Source organism: Sphaeramia orbicularis, chromosome 11, assembly GCF_902148855.1.
Source record: "Sphaeramia orbicularis chromosome 11, fSphaOr1.1, whole genome shotgun sequence".
Taxonomy (NCBI): domain Eukaryota; kingdom Metazoa; phylum Chordata; class Actinopteri; order Kurtiformes; family Apogonidae; genus Sphaeramia; species Sphaeramia orbicularis.
Window position 1 is genome coordinate 6,750,905 of NC_043967.1, and position 27,977 is coordinate 6,778,881.

At 41.4% G+C, this 27,977-nt stretch overlaps 1 protein-coding gene across 4 annotated transcripts in view; it reads right to left on the reverse strand.

The window, feature by feature from the left end:
* Positions 1-580: 580 nt before the first annotated feature.
* LOC115428793 (zinc finger protein 516-like) overlaps positions 581-27,977 on the reverse strand; it is a 46,268-nt gene continuing 18,871 nt past the window's right edge. Inside the window, exons 3-7 of one of the 4 annotated variants that reach the window (XM_030148015.1) lie at positions 22,977-22,980; positions 13,863-15,360; positions 9,324-10,595; positions 6,979-7,043; positions 581-1,022 (exon numbers count right to left, since the gene is read on the reverse strand). In XM_030148015.1, the coding sequence (XP_030003875.1) occupies positions 975-1,022; positions 6,979-7,043; positions 9,324-10,595; positions 13,863-15,174 (2,697 nt within the window). In that variant the 5' untranslated portion in view covers positions 15,175-15,360; positions 22,977-22,980 and the 3' untranslated portion in view covers positions 581-974. Of the gene's footprint in view, positions 1,023-6,978; positions 7,044-9,323; positions 10,596-13,862; positions 15,374-22,976; positions 22,981-27,557; positions 27,759-27,977 lie in introns of those variants that run through there. The other 3 variants (XM_030148014.1, XM_030148012.1, XM_030148016.1) reach the window with 3 other exon arrangements.

Here is a 27,977-nt window from a genome sequence, read left to right on the forward strand (position 1 = left end):
CATACTTGATTTAATATCTTCAGTGTAACTTTTGCATTTCAAACATTCATCCCATGGGCTGGTCTGGACCCTTTGGGGGGCTGGTTTTGGCCCTGGGGCCACATGTTTGATACCTGTGGATGAGCCTGAAGCCAGTGTTTGACGTCCATCTGTCACTGACACCAACATTTATTCCATCTCAGTTTAGTGAGTGGTCATATTAGATAGAATCCAAAGGATGACAAACAGTAGTTGAGTATGTAGTGGTCTGTCTGCGGCATCTGGACCAAATAATAATAGAAGAAGAAGAAGAAGAAGAAGAAGAAGAAGAAGAACAAGACACAGAAACAGAAGATTACTGGTCCCACAAGTTGGATGTGCCTCTGGTGTTTGGTTCTGTTAGTACTTATGAGTGCAGATACTGAAGAATGGGAATGGATCCCATTCTTCAGTGTCTGTGGGTTAGGGTTAGAAGGAGGACCTGTTTCAACACAGCTGTCCTGTAAATAAATAGGTCAAAGGTTACGTCTTGGTCTACTTGTGAATATTCATCGTGTCTTCCTGCAGGGTTTGGTGTTTCAAGGCTTTCTTACGTATTTTGATCATGATCAACCATCATCTGTTGGCCTTTACTCAACATACTGCTCCTTCCTAGTGTTGCTGCTCTAATTATTTAATTTCAAGTTTGGCTGTTTTTTTTTTCCCTACAATCTTTCTATTATTCTCCTACATTAAACAATTCTGCCTCATTTCTATTAAATGTATCTCATGTTGTAACAAACATGTCTATACCCTTAACAAATAAAGCATGCATAACACTTCAAATTAAACAACCATATGACAAAAGAGTCAATGTCCACCTCAGTGCATTGCATATATTGTGCATATTGTGGTCCTCTGTTCTCAAGGAGTTATGGCTGGTTCCTTTAAAGAACAGCAGGCGTCTTTGTTCCACAGTATTATATGAGCCGAAGCCCACAGGAACATGGCGTTATTCAAGATCCTTTATGAAGAGACCCTGAGGAAGTGGACCGGCTGTTCACCTGTAACACAAAGAGACACAGTAGATGAGTCAAACACCTGCAGTCAGTCTGTACATGAACGGTCATTACATAAGTGTTAAACATTAAAGGTCTGACATGTTAGCATGATAAAAATGGTCCTATTAGCCCATCAATAGTTATTATTACTAAACTAATTAAACTAGTGGATTTAGTCGACGTAATCAACCATGGAAATTAGTCTTATTTATTCTTACGTTCACACACACACACACACACTCACACAGTCCGTGCAGATGGATGTGGTCTACAGGTGCACCTGCTGCTGGTGCCTCCATATGCAACCACTGTCTTTAATGTAGGTCACAGTCTAGTCCAGATTCTGACTAATATGACACAGTCTAATGGAAACACACATGCTTCTGCTTTGTTAAGGGGCGAACCACGAGGGGCGAACCGCAAGGGGTGAACTGCAAGGGGCGTACCGCGAGGGTCCAACCGTGAGGGGTGAACCCTGAGGGACGAACCGTGAGGGGTGTTCCGTGAGGGGCGTACCATGAGGGTTCGAACCGTGACTGAAGTTGCTGAAGCTGCTGACACTACTGAAGCTACTGACACTACTGAAGCTGCTGACACTACTGACACTCCTGAAGCTACTGACATAACTGAAAGCCGCTGACACTACTGACACTGCTAACACTACTGACACTCCTGAAGCTACTGACACTACTGAAGCTGCTGACAATACTGAAGCTACTGAAACTACTGACACTGCTGACACTACTGAAGCTACCGACACTACTGAAGCTGCTAAAGCTGCTGACACTACTGATACTATTGAAGCTGCTCACACTACTGAAGTGGCTGACACTACTGAAGCTACTGATACTACTGACACTACTAAAGTTGCTGAAGCTGCTGACACTACTGAAGCTGCTGACACAACTTAAGCTGCAGACACTACTGACACAACTGAAGCTGCTGACACTACTGAAGCTGCTGACACAACTGAAGCTGCTGACACTACTGACACTAATGACACTGCTAACGTGACTGACGCTGCTGACGCTACTGACACTGCTGACACTACTGAAGCTACAGACACTACTGACACTCCTGAAGCAACTGACATTACTGAAGTTGCTGACACTAACACTACTTAAGCTGCTGACACTACTGACACTACTGAAGCTGTTGACACTACTGAAGTTGCTGAAGCTGCTGACACTACTGGCACTACAGACACTACTGAAGCTACTGACACTACTTACACTACTGAAGCTGCTGACACTACTGAAGTTGCTGAAGCTGCTGACACTACTGAAGCTACTGACGCTGCTGACACTACTGAAGCCACTGACACTACTGAAGCTGCTGACACTATGGACACTACTGAAGCTACTGACAATACTGAAACTCCTGAAGCTGCTGACATTATTTGCACTACTGACACTAATGAAGCTGCTGACACAACTGACACAACTAAAGCTGACACTACTGAAGTTACTGACACTACTGAAGCTACTGACACTGCTGACACCACTGACACTGCTGATGCTACTGACGCTAATGACACTGCTGACACTAATGAAGCTACTGACACTAATAAAGCTACTGAAGCTACTGACACTACTGACACTCCTGAGGCTACTGACGCTGCTGAAGCTGCTAACACTAATTACACTACTGACACTACTGAAGCGGCTGACACTACTGAAGCTGTTGACAATACTGACACTAATGAAGCTGCTGACACCACTGACAAGACTGAAGCTGCTGACACTACTGACACCACTGAAGCTGCTGACACTACTGAAGTTACTGAGGCTACTGACACTACTGAAGCTGCTGACACTACTGAAGCTACTGACACTGCTGAAGCTGCTGAAGCTGCTGACATTATTTACACTACTGACACTAATGAAACTGCTGACACCACTGACCCTATTGATGCTACTGACACTGCTGACACTACTGACACTGCTGATGCTATTGACGCTGCTGACACTACTGAAGCTACTGACACTCCTGAAGCTACTGACGCTGCTGAAGCTGTTAACACTACTGACACTACTGAAGCTGCTGACATTACTGACACTCCTGAAGCTACTGAAAACACTGAAGTTGCTGAAGCTGCTGACACTACTGACACTACTGAAGCTACTGACACTACTGAAGCTGCTGACACTACCAAAGCGACTGACACTACTGAAGTTACTGACACTACTGACACTAATGAAGCTGCTGACACCACTGACCCTACTGAAGCTACTGACACTACTGACACTCCTGAAGCTATTGACATTACTGAAGCTGCTGAAGTTACTGACACTCCTGACACTACTGAAGCTGCTGACACTACTGACACTACTGAAGCTGCTGACACTACTGAAGTTGCTGAAGGTGCTGACACTACTGAAGCTGCTGACACAATTGAAGCTGCTGACACTACTGACATGACTGAAGTTGCTGAAACTGCTGACAAGACTGATGCTACTGAAGCTGCTGACACTACTGAAGTTACTGACACTACTGACACTACTGAAGTTACTGAAGGTGCTGACACTACTGAAGCTACTGACACGACTGAAGCTGCTGACACTACTGACACTACTGAAGCTGCTGACATTACTGACATTCCTGAAGCTACTGACACTACTGAAGCTGCTGACACTATTTACACTACTGACACTATTGAAACTGCTGACACCACTGACCCTACTGAAGCTGCTGACACTACTGACAATACTGAAGTTGCTGACACTACTGAAGCTGCTGACACTACTGACATGACTGAAGTTGCTGAAACTGCTGACACGACTGATGCTACTGAAGCTGCTGACATTTGAAGCTACTGACCCTAATGAAGTTGCTGAAGCTGCTGAAACTACTGACACTACTGAAGCTACTGACACTATTGAAGCTGCTGACATTACTGACACTCCTGAAGCTACTGACACTACTGAAGCGACTGACACTACTGAAGGTACTGACACTACTGAAGCTGCTGACACTATTTACACTACTGACACTAATGAAACTGCTAACACCACTGACCCTACTGACACTGCTGAGACTAGTGACACTACTGAAGTTACTGACACTAATGAAGCTACTGACACTACTGAAGCTACTGACACTACTGAAGCTGCTGACACTAATGACACTACTGAAGCTGCTGATACAACTGAAGCTGCTGACAAGACTGAAGCTACTGACGCTACTGAAGTTGCAGAAGCTGCTGACATTACTGACACTACTGTCACTACTGAAGCTCCTGTCACTACTGAAGCTACTGACACTACTGAAGTTGCTGAAGCTGCTGACACTACTGAAGCTAATGACACAACTGAAGCTGCTGACACTACTGACACTACTGAAGCTGCTGATACAACTGAAGGTGCTGACACTACTGACGCTGCTGACACTACTGAAGCTGCTGACACTACTGAAGCTGCTGATACAACTGAAGCTGCTGACACTACTGAACCTACTGAAGCTGCTGACATTACTGAAGCTACTGACACTACTGACACTACTGAAGCTACTGACACTACCGACAGTCCTGAAGCTACTGATACTACTGAAGCTGCTGACACTACTTGCACTACTGAAGCTACTGACACTACTGAAGTTGCTGAAGCTGCTGACATTACTGACTACTGAAACTGCTGACACAACTGAAGCTGCTGACACTACTGACACTACTGAAGCTACTGACACTATTGACACTACTGAAGCTGCTGACACTACCGACAGTCCTGAAGCTACTGATACTACTGAAGCTGCTGACACTACTTGCACTACTGAAGCTGCTGACACTACTGAAGCTGCTGACACAATTGAAGCTGCTGACACTACTGACATGACTGACGTCGCTGAAGCTGCTGACACTACTGAAACTACTGATGCTACTGAAGCTGCTGACACTACTGAAGCTACTGACATAACTGAAGCTGCTGAAGCTGCTGACACTACTTACACTACTGACACTACAGACACTGCTGACGCTACTGACGCTACTGAAGCTACTGACACTACTTACACAACTGACACTACTGACACTGCTGACACTACTGAAGCTACTGACAATACTGAACCTACTGACACTACTGACACTCCTGAAGGTACTAACACTACTGAAGCTACTAAAGCTGTTGACACTACTGACACTACTGAAGCTGCCTGACACTACTGAAACTAATCAAGCTGCTGACACCACTGACACTATTGAAGCTGCTGACACTACTGACACTACTGAAGCTGCTGACACATCTGAAGCTGCTGACACTACTGAAGCTACTGACACTACTGACACTACTGAAGCTGCTGATACAACTGAAGCTGCTGACAGTACTGAAGCTACTGACGCTACTGAAGTTGTGGAAGCTGCTGACACTACTGATGCTACTGAAGCTGCTGACACTACTGAAGCTACTGACACTACTGAAGCTGCTGACACAACTGAAGCTGCTGACACTACTGAAGCTGCTGATACAACTGAAGCTGCTGACACTACTGAAGCTGCCTGACACTAATGATACTAATCAAGCTGCTGACACCACTGACACTATTGAAGCTGCTGACACTACTGAAGCTGCTGACACATCTGAAGCTGCTGACACTACTAAAACTGCTGACACTACTGAAGCTACTGACATTACTGACACTACTGAAGCTGCTGATACAACTGAAGCTGCTGACAGTACTGAAGCTACTGACGCTACTGAAGTTGTGGAAGCTGCTGACACTACTGACACTACTGACACTATTGATGCTACTGAAGCTGCTGACACTACTGAAGCTGCTGACACTACTGACACTACTGAAGCTGCTGACGCTGCTGACACTACTGATGCTACTGAAGCTGCTGACACTACTGAAGCTGCTGATACTCCTGAAGCTGCTGACACTACTGAAGTCACTGACACTACTGAAGTTGCTGAAGCTGCTAACACTAATGAAGCTGCTGACACTAATGACACTACTTACCCTATTGACACTACAGAAGCTTCTGACATTACTGACACAACTGAAGCTGCTGACATTATTGATACTACGGAAGCTGCTGACACTACCAACAGTCCTGAAGCTACTGACACTACTGAAGCTGCTGACACTACTGACACTACTGAAGCTGCTGACACTACTGACACTATTGAAGCTGCTGACACTACTGACACTACTGACTTTAATGACACTACTTACACTACTGAAGCTGCTGACACTACTAAAGGTACTGACACTACTGAAGCTGCTGACACTACTGGAGGTACTGACACTACGGAAGCTGCTGACATTACTGAAGCTGCTGACACTACTGACACTATTGAAGCTGCTGACACTACCGACAGTCCTGAAGCTACTGACACTACTGAAGCTGCTGACATTACTGAAGCTGCTGACACTACTGAAGCTGCTGACACTACTGAAGCTGCTAACACTACCGACAGTCCTGAAGCTACTGACACTACTGAAGCTGCTGACACTACTGAAGGTACTGAAATTACTGAAGCTGCTGACATTACTGAAGCTGCTGACACTACTGAAGCTGCTGACACTATTGACACTACTGAAGCTGCTGACACACTGACCCAGCTGGTCAGGAAGTATAACACCAGTCTTTCACATCAAATGAGGAAATGTAAACACACATGTAGCTGCCTCCATGTAAAATCAAAGATCTCTTCTACAATGTTTAAGTTGCCTGTTGCATTGACAGTGGCATCACAAAGTGTGCGACAGATCAGAAAGTAAGGGAGAAGCCCTGGGTACAGCTTCTTGAAGTAATGCCATGAATAAAACTTTAAAACTTTATCAAATTGTCAAAAAATATCTAATTTTAACTTGGTCAACTATGGCAACTGGCTCAAACACTGTATATGTATATATATGTATATATATGTATATTTAGAACACTGGAATATAGTTTTTAATTGTGCAGTTGCACCCCTCCCCCAGACTCTGACTCACAGTAACAATAGAAAGGAAAACATACTTGCTTGGAAGCTTCAGAGGAAGAATGGACTTCATTTCCAAAATTTCCATTCAACTGCAATATCACTGTGAAATCAAAAAGCATTAGACAGCGTTTGATAAATGTTGGTCATGTTTCAGGTGTTTGACTTTCATCAGGTTTCATCAGTCTTTCATCAGGTTGCATGGTTACTTATCCTGAGTCTCTTCCAAAGAATTTAAACTTCATGGTAAAACTTTAGATTCAATTACACATATTCACCATTAAGCAGTTGCTTTTTAACATAAATATTATCACCCTATTAGCCTCCAGCCTTTATGAAGCACTGTTTTCAATACATTAGTCTGCATGACCATATTGTGCCACTATGAGGTCATCCATAGTTCCTCCTCAACAGCCTCCTAAACTCTGCATGATGATGGTACAAATGTAAGTTTGACATGGCCCAGCAGTTGCAGAATGCCAAACTGGAGTACAACACTCTGACTCCTTTAGTTCTGATACTAATTCCCAGACTCTGTGCACTGGCCAGTTGAAACTACCCATTTACTACCAGTTTTTAATGAATAAGCTACAATATAACCCTGTGTAGATGAGAATGGGGTCATTTTGTTCTGCATGAGGCATGATACTTTTACAAATATAATAATACTTTCACAAATATAATGGTACTTTTACAAATATAATGATACTTTTACAAATATAATGGGACTTTTACAAATATAATGGGACCTTTACAAATATAATGGTACTTTTACAAATATAATGGCACTTGTACAAATATAATGGGACTTTTACAAATATAATAGCTCTTGCACAAATACAATGAGACTTACAAATACAATGGCACTTGTGAAATATAATGGGACTTTTACAAATATAATGGCATATTTAGAAATATAATGGGACTTTTACAAATATAGTGGGACTTTTAGAAATAATGGGACTTTTACAAATATGCTGGGACTTTTACAAATATAGTGGGACTTTTACAAATATAATGGCACTTGTACAAATATAATGGGACTTTTTACAAATATAATGGTCCTTTTTGAAAATATAATGGTACTTTTACAAATATAGTGGGACTTTTTGAAATATAGTGGGACTTTTACAAATATAATGGCACTTGTACAAATATAATGGGACTTTTACAAATATAATGGAACTTTTACAAATATAATGGCACTTGTACAAATATAATGGGACTTTTTACAAATATAATGGTACTTTTACAAATATAGTGGGACTTTTTGAAATATAATGGGACTTTTACAAATATAATGGCACTTTTAGAAATATAATGGTGCTTTTACAAATATAATGGCACTTGTTCAAATATAATGGGACTTTGACAAATATAATGGGACTTAAATATAATTTACAATCATATGGGACTTTTAGATATATAATAGCACTTTACAAATATAATGGGATTTTTAGAAATATAATGGGACTTTTATAAATATTGTGGGACTTTTACAAATATAATGGGACTTGCACAAATATAATGGGACTTTTACAATCATACTGGGATTTTTAGAAATATAATGGCACTTTTAAAAATGTAATAGCACTTGTACAAATGTAATAGCACTTGTACAAATATAATGAGACTTTTACATCCATAATGGCACTTGTACAAATATATAGGGGACTTTTACAAATATATTGGGACTTTTAGAAATATATTGGCACTTTTACAAATATAATGGGACTTTTAGAAATATAATGGGATTTTTATAAATATAGTGGGACTTTTAGAAATATAATGGTACTTTTACAAATATAATGGGATTTTTACAAATATAATGGGACTTGTACAAATATAAGGAGACTTGTACAAATATAATGGGACTTTCAGCTGATGCTAAACTAGTGAATCTGTCAGTGTTGTAGAATGTCTTACATCCAACTACAGGTAGACAAACAGATGTGCTGTGCCTGGACTGATATCTCTGAGATGTACTATATGTAAAGAAAACAAAACATGTAGAAGTGAAAAGAGCAGACTAATTCAATGAGCTTCTAAAATGTGCTCTATGTCGGAGTTGCAAAAGTATGTATATGAGTGTTCAACCAGGGAAAAAAAAAGTTCTCATTCAAAAACGTTCTTAATAAAGCTTCAAAAAAAGTTTAATGGAAGTATGTATAAGTCTTCCTTTAAAAAAAAAAAAATACAAAAAGAAGGAATCTGCACTTTTTGAATAAAAATGCAAGGTTACCATTGCAACCCTAGACAAAGGTTAATGGTGAATATGTATACCTTTTAATATAAAGGTCAACCTGAATTTGATTACAAGAAGTGGTCAGTATACAATATTCAGGAATTTAGTTGAAAATACGGAGATAAAGTGTGTCCTTACCTTGTGGATCAAGCCTCGGATCGACAAATCCCCAGTGCTGGTACAGAGTGGTCAGATCATGTGGACTGTAGTTCTTCAGGAGATTTAAAATATTAATGTCCATTGGCGTTTCTGCTGTCGATTCATTTTTTCCCTGAGCAAAAAGGAGTGAGTCTAAATATGCTTTGCCCCCATGCACACCCCACATGTTCATGTTTGGCCAGAGATCAGAGCCTTTGGGACCTGCAGAGGAGTCACAGGTCTTTCTGTGGGCCTGGAGTCTGGATGCAGCCACAGCAGACGAAGGGCCACTGTGGTTCCTGGCTAACATAAAACCTAAGCCCTCAGGTGGGAAGTTTCCTTCCACTGTAGCCCAGTGTCCTCTGAGTTTGGGACTGCTTGCAGATGGAGAGTTGAAGAAACTCCTGCTGCTTGATGAAGGAGCGTGGACTCTGGAGCCTTTGCTCCCTCCTTCTGCTGCTCCAATCTGTTCTCCAGATTTACTATGAGGTTGGAGTCCCACCCTCATGCTAGAATGTGTTCCATCCAAAGAGCGGAGGTCCTTGGAGTGAGTGCTTTGCTTGGACTTTGGGACAGCTGAGTGGGTCTTAGGTGCTAAGTGCTTGCTGCTGTTGCTGCTATTGGTTGTGGTACTTGGTGGCTTTGTTCGGTGAGTTCTTGGAGCAGGTAAAGTGGGACAGTCCTTGCCTTCAAGGAACGGTGGAGGTCCTGTGCGTCTCCACTGGGCAGAACCAGCCTTCAAACCCTTGAGGCTGTTGGAACAGGGGGCCCACTTGGGCGCCATGGAGCTGCTGCTGTCCACCTTGTGCGCAACGCGTTGATGGACCCACAGAACTTCTGGGTAGTTGGTCATGTGAGAGCAGTACGGACACTGATGTTTCACCAGGCCTTCTGTTTTAACACGATCATTTGCTGTATTGTCTCCATCTGTACTAGACAGTGCAGACAGATTGAGGAGAGTACCAACATCACTGGTCGTACGTCCCTGCCCTTTGACCTCTGTTTGATCATTTGATATTTCTTTCTTAATGTTTGTCTCTGCTGAAACCAGGCCAGGTTGATATGTGTAAGGATTCCAATATGACTGACTCAGCAAAACGCTCCTGTTCCTGAGGTAGTCCATGTATCTGGAGGCTTTGGAACCACTAATGTTTTGTTTGCTACAGGGAGTCCTGGAAAGGAAGTCCTGGTGCTGCCTCTGCAGGTGGGACCTGAGTAGGGAGGCGTCAACAGTGCAGAAATCACAGTGCTCACATAGGTATGGGTTTTTATCTGTAGGCCAAACAGAAAAAGCAGTAAACAGATGACAGATTAACAATATTAACAGCATTTAAGAACCAAAATCCAAAGACAATGACAAGACAGCACTGAGTATCAAATCCATGTTATCCAAGATAAAAGAACTTCATAAGACGATGACAACCACAGCACTCACAACTGAAACAACAGTTCCAATAAATACCAAGTTTAGTCTTAAGGTGTATAATCATCGCATTTCTGGGAGAAGCTTAACGTCTTAATTTTCCACAGATTTTTGGACTGATTTATCTGTGTAGATGGAGTACAGAGATTGTAAAATAAACAAATGATTAATTCACTGTCCTCACATCCACAATATAGAAATTACAGCAACCTGTGTTTTGGATACAATGAATGATTGGAAAATGAATTGTCTCTCCTCTGGGATACAAGTGTCACATCACTGTTGGCCATATTTGAATTCAAAGTATTAATATCAGGTTTAAGAACTTGTGCCAGACTGATTCTAAAATGTTGGAGAGAGGCACAGACTCCTGTGCACAAGGTGAGGCAGGAACTGTGGAAACTCTTGAATCTGACATATTTTAACGACTGAACTGACCTCTGATATGGTTAAGGAACAATGGCACGGCCTCTGGTTGTATGTCCAGGGGAGGAACTTGACAACATGACCCTAAAAATAGGATGTAGTGCTAATGGTGCTCAGATTTTTGTAATCAAATAGATACCTCTTATAAATTAATTTGTCTTGACCACTAGTTTCTTTTGCACCTGTTTCTTTCTGTGCTATATATATGTTTTCTATAACACTGAATACAAATAAAACAAAAATTTATAACAACATGCCAAACAAGTTTTGATTTGACTGGAAATAGGAGAGAAAATGTATTTTTAAGTGTAATGTGACAAAGGGACAAACCGTCTGACAGGTGTTTTGGCACATCATAAAAACACAACATTCTTTGATCATTCTCTCTGGCGACAGCCAATTTCATGCACTACATTCTTTCATTTTTTTGTTATTATGACACCGTGAAACAGTCTTTCTTAAATGGGGGTATGCATACCCCCATGGGTATTTGGAAGAAGCCCAGGGGGTACTTGAAATTTTTTTGAAAAATACATTAAATAAGTCATCACATACCGAATACAAAATAAATAATGAGAATTAATGCTGAAATACAAAACACAATAAATGCATTCATATAATAAAATTGACACTCCTGACCTTATATCATTTCAACATTCTTAAAAACTCTGAGGCCTGCTTACCCCCAGTGGCACAGTACTTTGACCCAACATGAACTACATCATATTTCATTCATTGTCACTTGTCAAGTGAGTGTCAGTTAAAACTATGGACTTGTGGTTAGACCAGTGCTGGTGAAACTGTGGGGTGGGTCCCCTAGGGGGGGTGTGAAGTCTTTCCAGGGGGGTCATGGGATCAGTCCTGGGTATTTTTTTGTTCTTCAGGTTAGAACATGTATCAGGTGGAACTAATGTTTGATGGTTGGAGCACCCTGGACTCATTTTATGGACGTCCACCAAAACAATCTACTGCCATGGTGATCTGTCACTAGACTAGACAAAGAGTTTAGGTTTGGACAATGGACAAAGACTGGACTGGAAAAGACACATGGACACACATGTTTATGTTTTGGACCAGTTTGGACTTTAATGTTCTCAGATGTCCAATGGAAACGGGCTCATTGACCCACTGATATTGGTCACATGTTCATCTGTGGAACCAACATGGGTTTGTTGGACTAAAAAAAGGAACTGTATTGTCATAGTTGGACATAATTGGACATTTACTATTTTTATGTGGACAGATTTTGTCTCGGAGCAGTCTGGGTGAGTTTATTTATATTATTCAAGCAAAAAATCTAAGTTATTTTTTATTTGAACAAAAAAAAAATCAAGAAAAAGCAAAAAATATTGATATAATATTGATGTTTCTGTCAATAAAAGTCATAATTGAACTACTGGTACAGTGTTGTTGGGGTTGAGGGGGGACTGGAGGTTTATGGCCCTCCAAAGAGGGGACTGGCGGTTTACGGTCCTCCAAAGGGGGTACTGGAGGTTTATGGCCCTCCAAAGGGGGACTGGAGGTTTATGGTCCTCCAAAGGGGGCCTGGAGGTTTATGGTCCCCCAAAGGGGGCCTGGAGGTTTATGGGCCTCTAAAGGGGCCCACAGAAAAAGAATGAGAACCAGTGGGTTAAAGCAAAGTGGCGATGTTGCAGACAACAACACACACCAAGCATCAGAGGAGGCCAGGGCAGAACCACCCAAGTTTTGCCATTATATTGAGGAATATGTCATGATGGTATCTATGTCCACCAGCTCTAACCCACCGCAGCCACTGTGCTTTTTCTACAGGGACACATTAGCTAACAGCACCAGCTCATCTCCAGCAACACCCCAGTACAAAACCCATGTCACATTGGTAAGGCTGAGGACATTTAGAAGAGGACACTTTATGAATTTCACTCCTCTTGAGAAACATTACGAAAAGCTTAGATAACTTGAGAACTGCAGTTGCCACCTTATCACCAAGAATGTTAAAAATGGTTAATAAAACACAAGCCCATGTTTGTCACTAAAATGTTCAAAAGACTCACAGTTCATATGCAGTAATACGTACATGTCATTGGCAGGGTTAGTTTTATTGTCAGTCATCTTTTTTTTATTTTCTTTTTATTTATTTTTCCTATCAATGAGAGAGGGTACTTTTCAGTTTATGTTTGTGCACAAAATGTGCTTATAGAAATTTGTAATTTTTTATATATATTACAGTTAAATATTTATTGTTTGTTTCCAAAGTTTTGAAAATATAAACAGACACCTTTGGCACAGGAACTCATTTAGCTTAATTTTTTCAATACTTGGATTCTTGGATAAAAACATATATTTCAGGGGATACTCCACTGTAAAAAAGTATGAGAACCACTGTTGTAAGAGATAAAAAAAAAAAATATGATGCCTTGAATTCTTTTCACAGCTTTAGTCACAGCTGCTATAGTTTCACTGAAAATACACAAGAGGTCTCCCTTTTATAATGTTACAAAATTAAAGTACTTCACGTTTCCACCCAATTCACCCAAACATTAGTTACACCTGAATTTTCAATGACCTGATATTGTAAGTCAGACATAAGGGAAAGTCAATCAGAGGGCTTTGTCGATTGTTTGAAGTAAAATACACAACAATGAAAGCAAATGTCCACATTCTAAGCCTGACTGGCGGTCCTGTGGTGAAGCACTGAGTGTGTGGTTTACCTTCCTGGTCTTGGTTTCTGAAGCTCATCTGTTTGAGCGAGTCGTTAACACCTTTGCCTTTCTTCATCTGCAGCGCCTCATAGAATGCTTGACCAAGTCCATTCAACAGAATCCGATCCTTACAGATCCTCTTATCTCCACTTTTAGTGTTTGTGGTGTGATAAAGGCTTGTATCATCCTTCTTCTTCTTTATGCTGGATGTGTCGTTTGGTTTTCTCTTCTTGTCTTGCTTTAGGGGAATGTACTCGCCCTTCTCTGTATCGTAGGCGACCTCAGCATCTGCTAGTCGCTCCTCCCATCCCAAACATTTCTCTGTAGCCTCTGCTAGACGTCCTCTTGTGGCTAGCTGCCATGCCTGGTAACTACAAACTGGATCCAGCTCTGGAATTCGCCTGCCCAGGCTTTGTTGGTCATGAGTTTCCTTTTGTCCAGCACATTCGAGGTTTAGCCTTTCAAAAAAATGCCTTTTAGCAGTGTCCAAGTCAGAAGTCTCACCATCTTTTTGAGCTGGATTCTGTGACTGACTGTGGCTGCGGTTAAGCTGATGGATCTTTTCATGTGCTCGTAAAGTCTTACGATCATAGAAGAAGTTCCCACAGCTGGCACAGAGCTCATAGAGGCAATCTTCATTGATGAGCGAAGCTGGGTCTTGAGGAACCCCATTGATAGAAGCAGGCAGCTCGTTGACTTTGCTGCCCTTCAGCTGGGCTTTAACTCGATGGATACGCATATGGCTCTGGAGAAACCAAGCTTGGCGGAAGCGGCGTCCACACATCCGGCAGCCATGGTCCTGGGAGTTCCGGTGCTTTTTCATATGGGATTTAAGGAGCAATACCTGAGGGAAAACCTGGCTACAAACACTGGAGGTGAAGGGTCTGTCACTAGCTCCATCACTGACCTCAACATCTTTACCCTTCAATTTCTTCTTGCTTCCTTTCTTCTTCACTTTCCCATTGATAGTATGTGCTTTGTCAGACACACTGACAATTCCTGGAGTGTCACGTGTCTGACCCTTTTCTTTCTGCTTTTGATCTCCATCGCCCTCCTTGTCGCTCAGATTATGGGTGAAGAGGCCGAGTTTATGGCTTCGGATGTGAGCCTTCAAGGTGCCCTTCTGAGCTGTCCTGTGTTCACAATACGGGCACTTGTATGGCTTCTCCCTGGTGTGTCTCCGCATGTGCTGAGACAAAGAGCTGAGCAGAGGAAAGCTGCGACCGCACACCCCACAGGAATGGCCAGAACTCCCATCATCCTCTGCCTTTATAGTAGCTGTGCATTTCTGTGTTACATCCTCTTTCTCTTCTATCTCCATTACGTTTCTGTAGTATTGGTATGTCAGAAATCACAGCCGTGTAATAAATCTACTAATTATGTAAAGGTTAGAATTTAAAAAATTAGTAAGTTCTCAAAATACAATTAAAAAATGTGCAAACCATCACTGCTTTAGTGCCCATGGATGTTTTTAGAAATGGTCTCCTTCACCAAGTTGCATTCTTTTCTTGCAAGAGAACCTGAAAACAGAAAAGGAAATGAAAATTAGTTTTTGAAGGTCATTAAACATGATTCAATCAACAAATTATTCAATCCTTAAAGGTTCAGAGTGTGGTGATTTGGTTACATTAAGTGGTGAAGTGCCACTTTGTGCTTGTTTGCTCTGAACATTTTATTTAAGGGGATATTAACTGTGGTAGACACTCTTAAAGCTATACTGTATGATGTGGCATTTTTACACTTTTCTTTTGTCATCTTAAAATGCTCCTAATAAGTGTGTGTCAAACTAAAATGTAAAAGAAATCAACCAGGTATTGAAACTCAAAAATGTTTAATTCTCATATATTGCTCATACTTCTGATCAAATTCTGACCAATCATTTTATTCGGTCCGAATGAAATCATTGGCTGAACCTGGCTGAGCCTCCTGTCAATCATTAATTATGGCCGTCCAGCATCTGATCCATTATCGCCTTCTCCACATCCAATATGGGTACCTCTGAATCTGACACTTCACTCGCGCTGCCCCTCCTGTCACTGACCACAGTCTCCTGTCTAAGGATGTGTATGGATAAACTCAAATGCACATGTGGAAGGCAAAAAACGGATTTATTAACAGAAACAACAACTAAGAGGAACAAACAGGAGTCCAATGAATGAAGGATGGAGATAAAAGTCAGAAGTCTGGTGTACTGGACTCCACAGACAGGTCTGCTCAAAGGTCAGCTTTTATGACCACGGGACTCATACACGTACATGTACTTGGTGTCACACAGTGTAGGATGATGTAGGATGATAAATGTATGGACTATGAAACCTCAAATGTCCACAGAAAATCTGTGGAGGCCGCACGTTCACAGTGCGCGCACCCATCGCCTGGGCACTGCAGTGAAGACACAGACCCAGCTTTGCACAGACCAGACCCTTAAATACAGGGTCTACTGATGAAACAGGGCTCGCGAGCCCGGGGCAGGTGTCTGATTGCTGAGGGAGGGGTCTGCAGACACACCGAAGTGGACCAGACCTCCGCTTCCACCACAGCTGGTGAGAGGAGGGCAGCATCAGAGCTCAGGCAGGGGGAAGTGGGCGGGGCTTTGGAGGGAGGCGGGTTGTTCATGTTCAAACTTTTACTAAGTGCTGTGAGAAATGCCACATCGGTATGTATAGCTTTAATGGATGACAATAATACACCTTAATTCAGTGAATGCAGACAGAGCCCAAGTCCAACCCCTTTCGGCTGGGCCCCATGGGACCCTAAACCCTTTACATTATATCATTACTTAGACATATATTTGTCATTTTAAAAGGTATGTTTTAAGTATAAAGTCAGTTTGCTGTAAAACTGTCCAAGTATGAGACTGAAAATACATCAACAGAAAGACACAGAGGTAGCAACACTGACATTTCTGTTTCGGCCCACATTTTGCTTGCAACGGATCATATTCACTTACTTTAATACTTAATAGTGTCTTAATCACCTCTCTTTTAAAAATGAGGTAAAATATGCAGATGTAACAGCCATTTTGGTGTTCATGATTATCATGTACAACAAGAGATGCAGTCCATTGAGCTGCTTCGCCCTTAACAAGATATTTCTTTACTATCTTTGCCACAACTTTCTTGGACTGTAAAATTATGTTTTAGATCGACAAATATCATATATGTCAATGATGATACAATTCAAACAGAATCTCTGGCCATTGCCCGCTGCTAATATTTTTTCTGAAGTTAGGTCCCATGGGGCGGGAGTTTAACACTGTTCGTTATAAGGGAACAAATGCAAAACAATTCTCATTTTTTGTTATTACACACTAATGAAAACATAATTAAAATAATATATTGAATAAAGTGAAGCAGTAATGTTTAACATTAGATCCTCTTAAACCCTATAAATCTTACACACTTGGCTTTAAAGACAATGTATTTTGCAGTTTGGAAGAGGAAGAGACCAATAAATTAGTTAGGTCAATTAGTTTTTACCAGCTGCACATTTTACAAACTACTGGTGCCAGCCAAAGTGGCAAAAGGCTAATGCCTGGTTTCTAAACTGGAAACACTGACTTTGAGGCAGAATCAGGGTGATGAAGATGTAAAAATATAATCATTCTATCAGCCTTTAAACATTGACTGTCCATGAGCCTCAAGTTTGGAGCTGTAAAAGCTAAAGCACAGCATCGTGAAAAGCCACACTGTATTTATCTGAAAGTAAGGGTGCATTCACACCTACTTTGTTTGGTCCCTTCAAAAACAGACCAGAGTTCATTTCCCTGGAAAGTCTGGACTTTTTTTAGGTGTGAATACAAACACGCGAACTCTGATTCAAACCAAACAAGCAGACCAAGAGCACATCCTCTAGGTGGTCTGGGTGCGTCTCCAAACGGACTCTGGGCCGGTTCACTCCTGCTGTGAATACAACCGGTCTCCAGCCAAAACAAACCAGGGAACTATAAGCCTATTTGTGCTTGACTAGCCACTGTAGCTGTGTGGCATTGTGGGTAATAGGGATGTCCCAATCCGATCCAAAGATTGGTATTGGCTGCCAATCTGGCATTTTTTAGAAGATGGGATTGGATTTAGTCACAAGATCGGGCCGATCCGGACCTGGTTCTGGGATGGGGGGGTAAACACACCTCCTGCTTACTCAAATTAATGTTTCCAAAGGTACAGTAGTGGAAAGGAAAATTAGCTGCACATCATGCTTAGAGGAATTAGTAAAACGTCTATAGGTTTCACTTTAACTTTAAGGTCCGGTAGTGATGCACCAGTCGAGTTTTTTTCAACCCGTGGGGCTTTTGTGGAATTATTTGACCCGACCCAACCTGACCTGTGAATGACCCACAGATGTGCACATCACTAACGTATGGCACGGAACGCACCCCCATATAATACCTGGACAGACCTTTGCATAGACCGGTTACTGCAGTGGTAAACATACAGCCCACAGGCCAAAACTGGTCAAGGGGTCTAATTTGTCCACAGTATGAATGTGGAAAGAGCAAAAATGATACTAAAGTTATTAAGAGTCAAAGCTGTCGATGTTGTTTTAGTTCCGGTTCTACATTCAGACCAACTGGGATCTACAGTAAAATAATACAATAATAACCTATAAATAGTGACTCCAGATTTAAATAAAAATTTATTGTAAAAAGTTGGTATCGGATAGGTATCAGATCAGTATCAACAAAACTAATCCTAAAAAAATCGGATTGGAAGCAAAAAAATCCAGATTGGGACATCACTAGTGGGTAATCAACAAAACAGGAAGTAGCCGAGCCGAGCCTGGGTAGTCAGAGCTAACAGCCGTGAGCCGTGGATGGACGTGGACCAATGCGGACACTGAATGTCTCATGGACATGTGGTCCACGGTCACATAGGACCTCCATGTTTCTTTTCACCTTTTCATCAACACCCACTGTCCCTGAGTCATCCCAACAACAACTTTCCTGTCCAATGCCAGCACAGTTCATCACATGCTTCTGTTTCATAAAGTTTGGTCGACTAGAAAAACGTGCAATGACAATGTGATCGAACCAAATAAAAAAATTCGACAAAATCTGTCCACATTCTATCCGAATCAAATAAGCGGACCAAAGGACTATTCAAGTTTGAATAAAGCCGAAAAAACAATGTTCCTTGAAAACTTCATGCCAATGGAGTTAAATGACAAACAACAGAAAAAGAAAATGAACTGGAAAGATGTGAAACTGATTATGCAAATGAGTGTCCATACATGCCCATACATGCAAACAGCAGAAGTTGCTCACAAGTACAACTCTGTCACTAAGAGCAGAAACAGCCCATTACATGCATTTGCCACAGACACACAGTGGAAAACCCTTTGTCCCTTTGTCGACGTTCAATGCTTGTCAGTACATAGACATAGTCTGGTGAATATTGGCTGTGGGTCAGTGTCTCAACTCACACGTATGTGTGTATGTCCTTGGGTTCCTATCCCTAAATTGAGTGTGTGAGGTGAAGCATGAAGAATTGTATTCATTCCTGGCTGACCAGGATGAACCCTGAGGGGCAGTCTACTCTAATTCACGATCAATAATCCATTATGCACGAACATGAAAAAAAACAAAACAAACAAAAAAAAAAACGCCTATAAGCAGAGATAGACAAACCTCTAAATTTTGGATAATGCTGGTGCAGGATTGTAAAGGATTTTAGCAAAAGAATTTTAAATAATTCCTCATAAAAAAAGCTGTGTGTCATTTGTAAAGATACTCTTTCTACACAAACCACACAACGGCTGATTTTAACAGGCCCTTCCTCCTTTTTAGCATGATTGTACTTGAATGTTGTTTTTAACGTTTTTGTTTTCAATGTTTGTCTTTAGTGTTTTTTTTTTTTTGTTGTTGTTTTTTTTACGAGCCTGAAGAAGAAGAATTTATGTCACTCATAATAGACAATGAAGTTTATCTATCCATCCATCCATCTAATAATCCTCAACCATCATGAGGTAAATCTGACAAAGGCATTGGTTTGGGTTTCTGTGGCTTATGCACTTCTGATACATGTGAATAAAACCTTTTTGGTGAATCCTTCAAACATACTGCAGCCTTTTGTTTGTTTAGTTGGTTCCTAAGGCAAACATGACTACACTTGTGTTGAAGTGAAAGAAAGTACTCTGTGGCATAAAACCAGCCAGGCGGTAAAGAGAAAAACCTGTCATTGTGTCAACCGCACCAGAACTGTCACATCGCCTCATGTCTGGAACTCCACCCCTCATTGGGGGGTCGAGAGAGTTATTGTTAAAGCAAAGAGTCCTGGGCCTCCATGTCACTGTCTTCGAATACATGCCTGGGCAAAGAAAGGAGGACAAAAGACAACTCTTGTTTGTCTTGTCAGTCTTTGAATGTGAGGGGAAAACTAGATGCACATACATATATATAAAGGCTGGACAGAGGCTGGCTCTGCTACGGTTTTCCAGGGATGAGGCTGTCAGTCTAATTATCCGTGTATCCACAGTCGCATCTGTCCAGTGCATGTCTTCTCATGCTCATATGTGCTGCTGATCCTCTCACATTGCTGTGGTTGGTGTATGTGGAGGTTTAGGATGGTTTTTCTGGATGTGGCAGGTGTTTTTTGTAGGCAGACGCCATCAGATTAGTGCATGGCCTATATGACACACTGTCTCCAGGAGGGGGGGGGGTGCAAGAGAAACTGGAGGGTGGCAATTAAGGGGTTAAGGTTAAGGCGAACGTAATGACTTAACACAATGGGGATAAAGTCAGAGCTGAGGGCAACAGATGGGAATAAACGGGCCATTAGTGTGGAGTTAGCCGCCTCTCCAGTAAGAGCTTATGCCTTTGTCAAAGAGGCCTGGGTGCTTAGTGTCTGGTATAGATCTGAATCTGCAGTATCATACTTAGACTCCATAATACAAGATACATGTGGCATTACTGGTATTTGGGCATTTGGTCGGTATGAGAAGGGCCATACAGCCACAACTGTCATCATGTAAACATGCTCAATATTCATCCTCTTAAACATCAAATCATTTTTTTGAAGGTTATATTCTGATAATAAGTAAAAATTGGAAAAAACAGACAGTTTTAAGACAAAAACACATCCGTAGTCTCTGATTTGGTGATCAGTTCTAATTTTACAATCAGTTAAATTAAGCAAAATGAGCTCTTTAACATTCAAAAAAAAAAAACAATGAAAAAAAAACCAAAAAAAAACCCACTCAAATCCAGTTTTCACTTTTTTACCCTCAGCCACATGGGCCACAGGGGATTGTCATCAGTTAGTCATCCCTCTGTCTGTCCGTCTGTCCAAAAACTTTGGCATGCACTGATAAGTCAAACCACTAGGTGGCAGTAGTGCACCTGATAGGTCAGGCCACTGGGGGCAGTAGCGCACCTGATAAGTCAGACCACTGGGTGGTACTAGTGCACCAGATAAGTCAGACTGCTGGGTGGCAGTAGTGCACCTGATAAGTCAGACGGCTGGGGGCAGCAGTGCACCTGATAAATCAGACCGCTGGGTGGCAGTAGTGCACCTGATAAGTCAGACCACTGGGTGACAGTAGTGCACCTGATAAATCAGACCGCTGGGTGACAGTAGTGCACCTGATAAGTCAGACCACTGGGTGGCAGTAGTGCACCTGATACATCAGACCACTGGGTGGCAGTAGTGCACCAGATAAGTCAGACCGCTGGGTGGCAGTAGTGCACCTGATAAGTCAGACCACTGGGTGGCAGTAGTGCACCTGATAAATCAGACCGCTGGGTGACAGTAGTGCACCTGATAAGTCAGACCACTGGGTGGCAGTAGTGCACCTGATAAGTCAGACCACTGGGTGGCAGTAGTGCACCTGATAAGTCAGACCACTGGGTGGCAGTAGTGCACCAGATAAGGCAGACTGCTGGGTGGCAGTAGTGCACCTGATACATCAGACCGCTGGGTGGCAGTAGTGCACCAGATAAGTCAGACCACTGGGTGGCAGTAGTGCACCTGATAAGTCCGGCTACTAGGGGCAGTTAGTACACCTGATAAGTCAGGCTACTGGGGGCAGTTAGTACACCTGATAAGTCAGGCTACTGGGGGCAGTTAGTACACCTGATAAGTCAGATCACTGGGTGGAAGTAGTGCACCTGATAAGTCACACCACTGGAGGCAGTAGTGGACCTGATAAGTCAGGCCACTGGGTGGAAGTAGTGCACCTGATAAGTCAGACCACTGGGAGCAGTAGTGCACCTGATAAGTCAGACCACTGGGTGGCAATAGTGCACCTGATAAGTAAGACCACTGGAGGTAGTAGTGCACCTGATAAGTCAGGCCACTGGGGGCAGTAGTGGACATGATAAGTCAGGCCACTGGGGGCAGTAGTGCACCTGATAAGTCAGACCGCTGGGTGGCAGTAGTGCACCTTATAAGTCAGACCACTGGCTGGTAGTAGTGCACCTGATAAGTCAGGCCACTGGGGGCAGTAGTGCACCTGATAACTCAGGCCACTGGGGGCAGTAGTGAACCTCATAAGTCAGACCACTGGGGGCAGTAGTGCACCTGATATGTCAGACCACTGGGGGCAGCAGTGCACCTGATAAGTCAGACCACTGGGGGAAGTACTGGACCTGATAAGTCAGGCCACTGGATGGCAACGTGATATCATGACTGGCCTAAATATATGTGCCACTTTTAATTGGTGTGTTATCTGTATGCATTATAAGCTTCCCATGTGTATGTTCACGCCGTGTCAAATACCATGCACTGAGGGTTAGGGTTTAGGGTTAGGGGTTAGTGTTACGGGTTAGGGTTAGGGGTTATTGTTAGGGGTTAGTGTTAGGGGTTAGGGGTTAGGGTTAGGGTTAGGGTTTAGGGGTTAGGGGTTAGGGTTTAGGGTTAGGGTTATGTAAACTGGACATCTGGGGGTCAACTGACACACAATGAAATGGCGCAGAATAACATGCAAAAGGTTGAAAATGTGTACGTATGACATGCCAAATGCCATAAGAACAGGCATGACATACAATGCAATTTCATGAGATCAATGTCAAGGTGGGGTTTAGAGGGCGAGTCAAAGTTGAAGAAATAAGACGGGTAATCATAAAAGGCAAAATCTATCAAGTCAAGAGGAAAATTACATGAAAGATGGTAATGTGTGCTTTTGAACTTTTCTAAACAACAAAACATTGAAACATTTTGTGTTTTTATTTGACAATTTAAATACAATATACCCTAAAGTAAAAACTAAAACTAAAAAATTCTAGGTTAATAAATAAGGATGCATCAATACATTGGGCAGACATCAATATTAGCCAATATTTACCAGTATCAGTATCCATGTACTTATCTGTCATATTAAATGTGTATGTTTCAATATGTGGTCATTCAATGATAATGTGATGAAGGGTTGGATGTAAATAACATAACATGCTGCACACATTTAAACCCCCTCAGTCAAATATAGTGTCAGATTGTGTTTAAGTTCTTATAATTTACATTAGATTGTCTTTGTGTCAAACTTATACATATTTATATGTGAAAGTACTCAAATATTAGAACTGTACAAGGACATGTGACCTGGAAGCAGGAGGTCAGAGGTCATCTGTGTTCAATATTCTACTGTTCCAGATGCATCCACAGGATAAATGTGGAGCAGATGAATGAATTCAACAGAAAATGAAATTATGTCACTGAATGGAATGGACAGACAGACGGACGGACGACAAAATGATTACAATACCCCTTCGGCCCGAAGTTGGCCGAGGGGTAAAAAACAAAAACAAACTAAAGAAACACAAAGTAATATGAGTATCTGCCTAGATGTCCTTTTAAATATCAGTATTAGTATCATCCAACACTTAAGTAAACAGTATTAGCACACGGAATTAGCACAATACAGAATTATATCACAAATAGAACCCTAATCAAATATAAACATACTGTGATATAAAACAGGCATGATCTGTATGTTCATATCAGCCAACACTGACCAACAAATATACATGTAATGTCATCATGCCATGTGACTTTTGCTGTTATCTCATGACTACAAAAGAACCCATCTCTTTCCACCTCTTCAGCTTTCATGCCATAAACGCTGAAAGCCCACTGGATGATCTGAAAACTAATGCACACAGACACACATGCTGCTCCAGGGGCTTAACTCATTTCTTTTAGAATCCCTTTTCTCTCTCTTTTCTTTGGCAGATGAATAGGCATGTCCAGTCAGCTGTCCTCACACAGATTCAACCTGACGGCCCCACCAGCTCAGCACAAATGCACTATGGTCAGTGTGTGTGTGTGTGTGTGTGTGTGTGTGTGTGTGTGTGTGTGAGTGTGTGTGAATCTGGCTGCTGCACCATAACTGTAGGTGTCATTTCCTGCTGTGGACTACAAATAGCATTTCCTCTCCATTTTTTCTGCAGGAGCACTCCCTTCATTGACATCTTAAACAGACCTGTTTTGTAGCATTTTCATAAGACAAAACTGTCCAATCACAGTTATTGGAGTTATTTTGTGAGCCTGTCACTGTGTGCATGTATACGTGTGTGTGAAAGTGTGCGTACATGCTGAATACTGTGCATAATCAGTGTGCAGGCGTTGCCAACACATACCCCTGACTGGACAGAACATGTGACTGTCCTTATGCTTGTGTTCAAATCCATAGTCTGTCACTAAGCCTCACCTCCCATCTACTGTTTTCACTCCAATAATCCTGGGTGTTTCAGGCAACTGCAAACACAACAGAGACATCAAATAAAAGTAGAAGGATTAAGAAGGTCCAACTATGACAGCTAAAATACAAGAAGTGGTATTATACATATTTGGTTTCAGATCAAATATGTTACATTTCTATTAAAATGAAGGCAAATTTCCCCCAGAAGAAATGATTAATCCCTGATATCAGTGTTGGAGGAAGCACTCAGATCTCTTATCTGAGCAAAAGTAAAAACATCAAAGGGTATAACTACTGTTACAAACAAACATAATTAAAAGTATGAAGCATCAGAACATAATATTGGTCATTCAAGTCCTTTTCAGAATAGCCTGTATATTGTGGGCTGAGCGATTATTATTATTATTATTATTATTATTATTAATATCACAATATATTAGAGAAGTCTGTTGGCAAGAATGTAATTGATACAATACAATACACACCTTCACCAAGCTGGTGTGTGTGTGTGTGTGTGTATATATATATATATATATGTGTGTGTGTGTGTGTGTGTGTGTATATATATATATATATATATATATATATATATATATATGTATATATGTACAGGGTGGGGAAGCAAAATTTACAATATTTTGAGGCAGGGATTGAAAGACAGTGTATGACCAATTAGTTTATTGAAAGTCATGACAATTTATTTGCCACAAGAAAATTGACATAATAGAAAATGTTTTTATTCTATGTGTCCTCCGTCTTTCACAATAACTGCCCTCAGACACTTCCTGAAACTTGCACAAGTGTTCCTCAAATATTCGGGTGACAACTTCTCCCATTCTTCTTTAATAGTATCTTCCAGACTTTCTCGTAATAGTTTTGCTCATAGTCATTCTCTTCTTTACATTACAAACAGTCTTTATGGACACTCCAACTATTTTTGAAATCTCCTTTGGTGTGACGAGTGCATTCAGCAAATCACACACTCGTTGACATTTGCTTTCCTGATTATTCATATGGGCAAAAGTTTCTGAAAAGGTATGGATAATAGTGTGAGGTATGATTATGACATCAATATATGTTTGGTTTCAAAACAACTGACGTAGTGCCTACAGAGAAAAAACAACTAAATGTTCATTGTAAATTTTATTTCCCCACCCTGTATGTGTGTGTGTATATATATATATATATATATATATATATATATATATATATATATATATATATATATATACATATATATATATATATGAAAGTCATTCGCTGCTTTAATGTACCTGAGGGTTAACTTGGTAAAGTACAATTACTCATGCATTTGTGCATTCTTTTTTTCATTTTGCAGCTGGTAATGGTTGATCTCACTGTAATTTCTGTACATAAGTAGCTATTGAGCAGCTTAGTCTATAATACGTCCTAATATATTGATTTATTTCAATAGGATATTTATAAGATACATCTGCAAAGTAACCAATAAGTAAAGTTACCTGGAAATGTGTTCTTGTCTTGCATGACTGACACACACCTTCACTTCAACTGAGACTGGTTTTCAATATATAATGCACATTGACAGTGTATGTCATGTATAATGTATGGACTACAGTAACAGTGTTCCTAGAATTACTAGATTGCTGGGGGGGGCGAGTGTTGCAGGCCTATGTAGTGGGAGAGCGTCCTAATGTACCTAAGAGATTAGACAGACATAAGCTCAACAGTCGCAAGCACTGGCAAACTTACACAAATCGGTCCCATCCCCCTCGTTGTCAGACTCTCCACTCAGTTACACAACATACACAAGGATTACTCTTCATAGCATGAACTGAGCGGCTCCATAAGTGGCCTTTTATCACGGATGCCCTTAAGAGCAAAAAAAAGCAAACCAGGAAGGGGGAGGAGCCTGCAGAGAAGAAGCTTTGTACCTTTGAGTTGGACTTGGACCTGTTGTCATGTCCCATGTCTCTACAATCGTCCAAAACTGGACATGAGATGCAGAACAAACATGAGTAGATGTGTGCCATGTGCCTTTTTTTTTCTCCTCTCATTTTAAAGAAGTGCACACTGCAGTCAGTCCCATCAGACCCTATGGACCCACACTCTTTTCATTGTGAATTGGCTCGTGTGGGAGACACTGCAGTATAATCTGCTGGCATTAACTTGCTCTCTAAAAAAAGCACTCTGGACAGGGATTAGATTATCATGGCAAGGTCAGCTCCGACTCACTGTGACGGCATCCCTTTATGTGTGTGTGCCGCTCTGCTTTGGCCTGTCATCGTCAGCCCTCCACACCTCTACCATCACCACCTTTTTACCACAACAGGTTTCTTTAGTACCATCTACTATAGCTACATACTACATCGACAGTACTATATACTATTGTTTCCTATTGAAGTCGTGGTGGTCTACTCAAACACACCCTAAGAGATTAATTATATTAAACATTTGGAACGTTTTGGTGTCAACACTGTTTACCTTACAACCCCACAGGTAGAAGCCTCTTCAAACATAAATACTGTGTTTGACTGATCAGATTGAGATTAGATGAGAGCAGGGATTTGTGAGCCTTGTCAGATCACGATCCAAAGAGAGAATGGTTTAAACTCATTTGTATGTAAATTCTGAGAACTTATATAACTATATGGCGTTCCTACAATCATATATTTTGGGGTTTTATCCTGAGAATCAAATTAGCCTAGTCACATTTACCTTTAAGGTACAGTACTGCTGCATGGTGTCTATTGTTTCTACATTTACCTTCAATACTACATTGCTTGTTCATTAAAAAAATCTCTCAAATACAAAATGTATTGCATTTAAGAGTACTTCATCATAGTATATTAAAAGTTTGAAGAGCAAAATCCCAATTGAAACTCAGTATTTCCCCTTTCCTTTAGATGCAATCCCTTTGGTACAATCTGTACTTTGGTCTTCTCATGAAGGAAGAATTCAGCTACGTTGAAAAATTAGTCAAACATCTCCTGTTACACATTACAAGTCGGTTTGTCGTTAAGAACAACAAGCATATAATTTTGCATTTCCTGCTATGATTAAGGTAAGGATTGAAGAAATGTAAGGCGATACCTGCTTAGCGATTTTAGCCTGGAGCATCAGAATGACAGCTGGCAGCAGGGTTTGGATTAGGTTTCCCATAGGGGTACTGCATCTTTTACACCAGCGCTTCTTTGGACTAGAGTGGAGTGATAGTAACCTGACTCCATCCGACCCATCCAATCTCATCTCCCTCTGTCTCAATGGGGCCAAACACAAGGGATCTGTGAACGCCTTACTCATCCCTCCCATCCTCCATCTGGACATTTTGCCAGTGTTTGCACTCTACTCCCTCCACTGGAGAATTAAAGAGCAGGTTCCTTGTCTTTTTTTCATAACCCTATGTCATCACTAACTAGAGTTGTTTTCCATGTACTTGCCTGGCTATCGTTGTTGTTGGTGGTGGTGGTGGTGGTGTCCACAGAAAACAACTGCACTTTAATGTGCCACTGC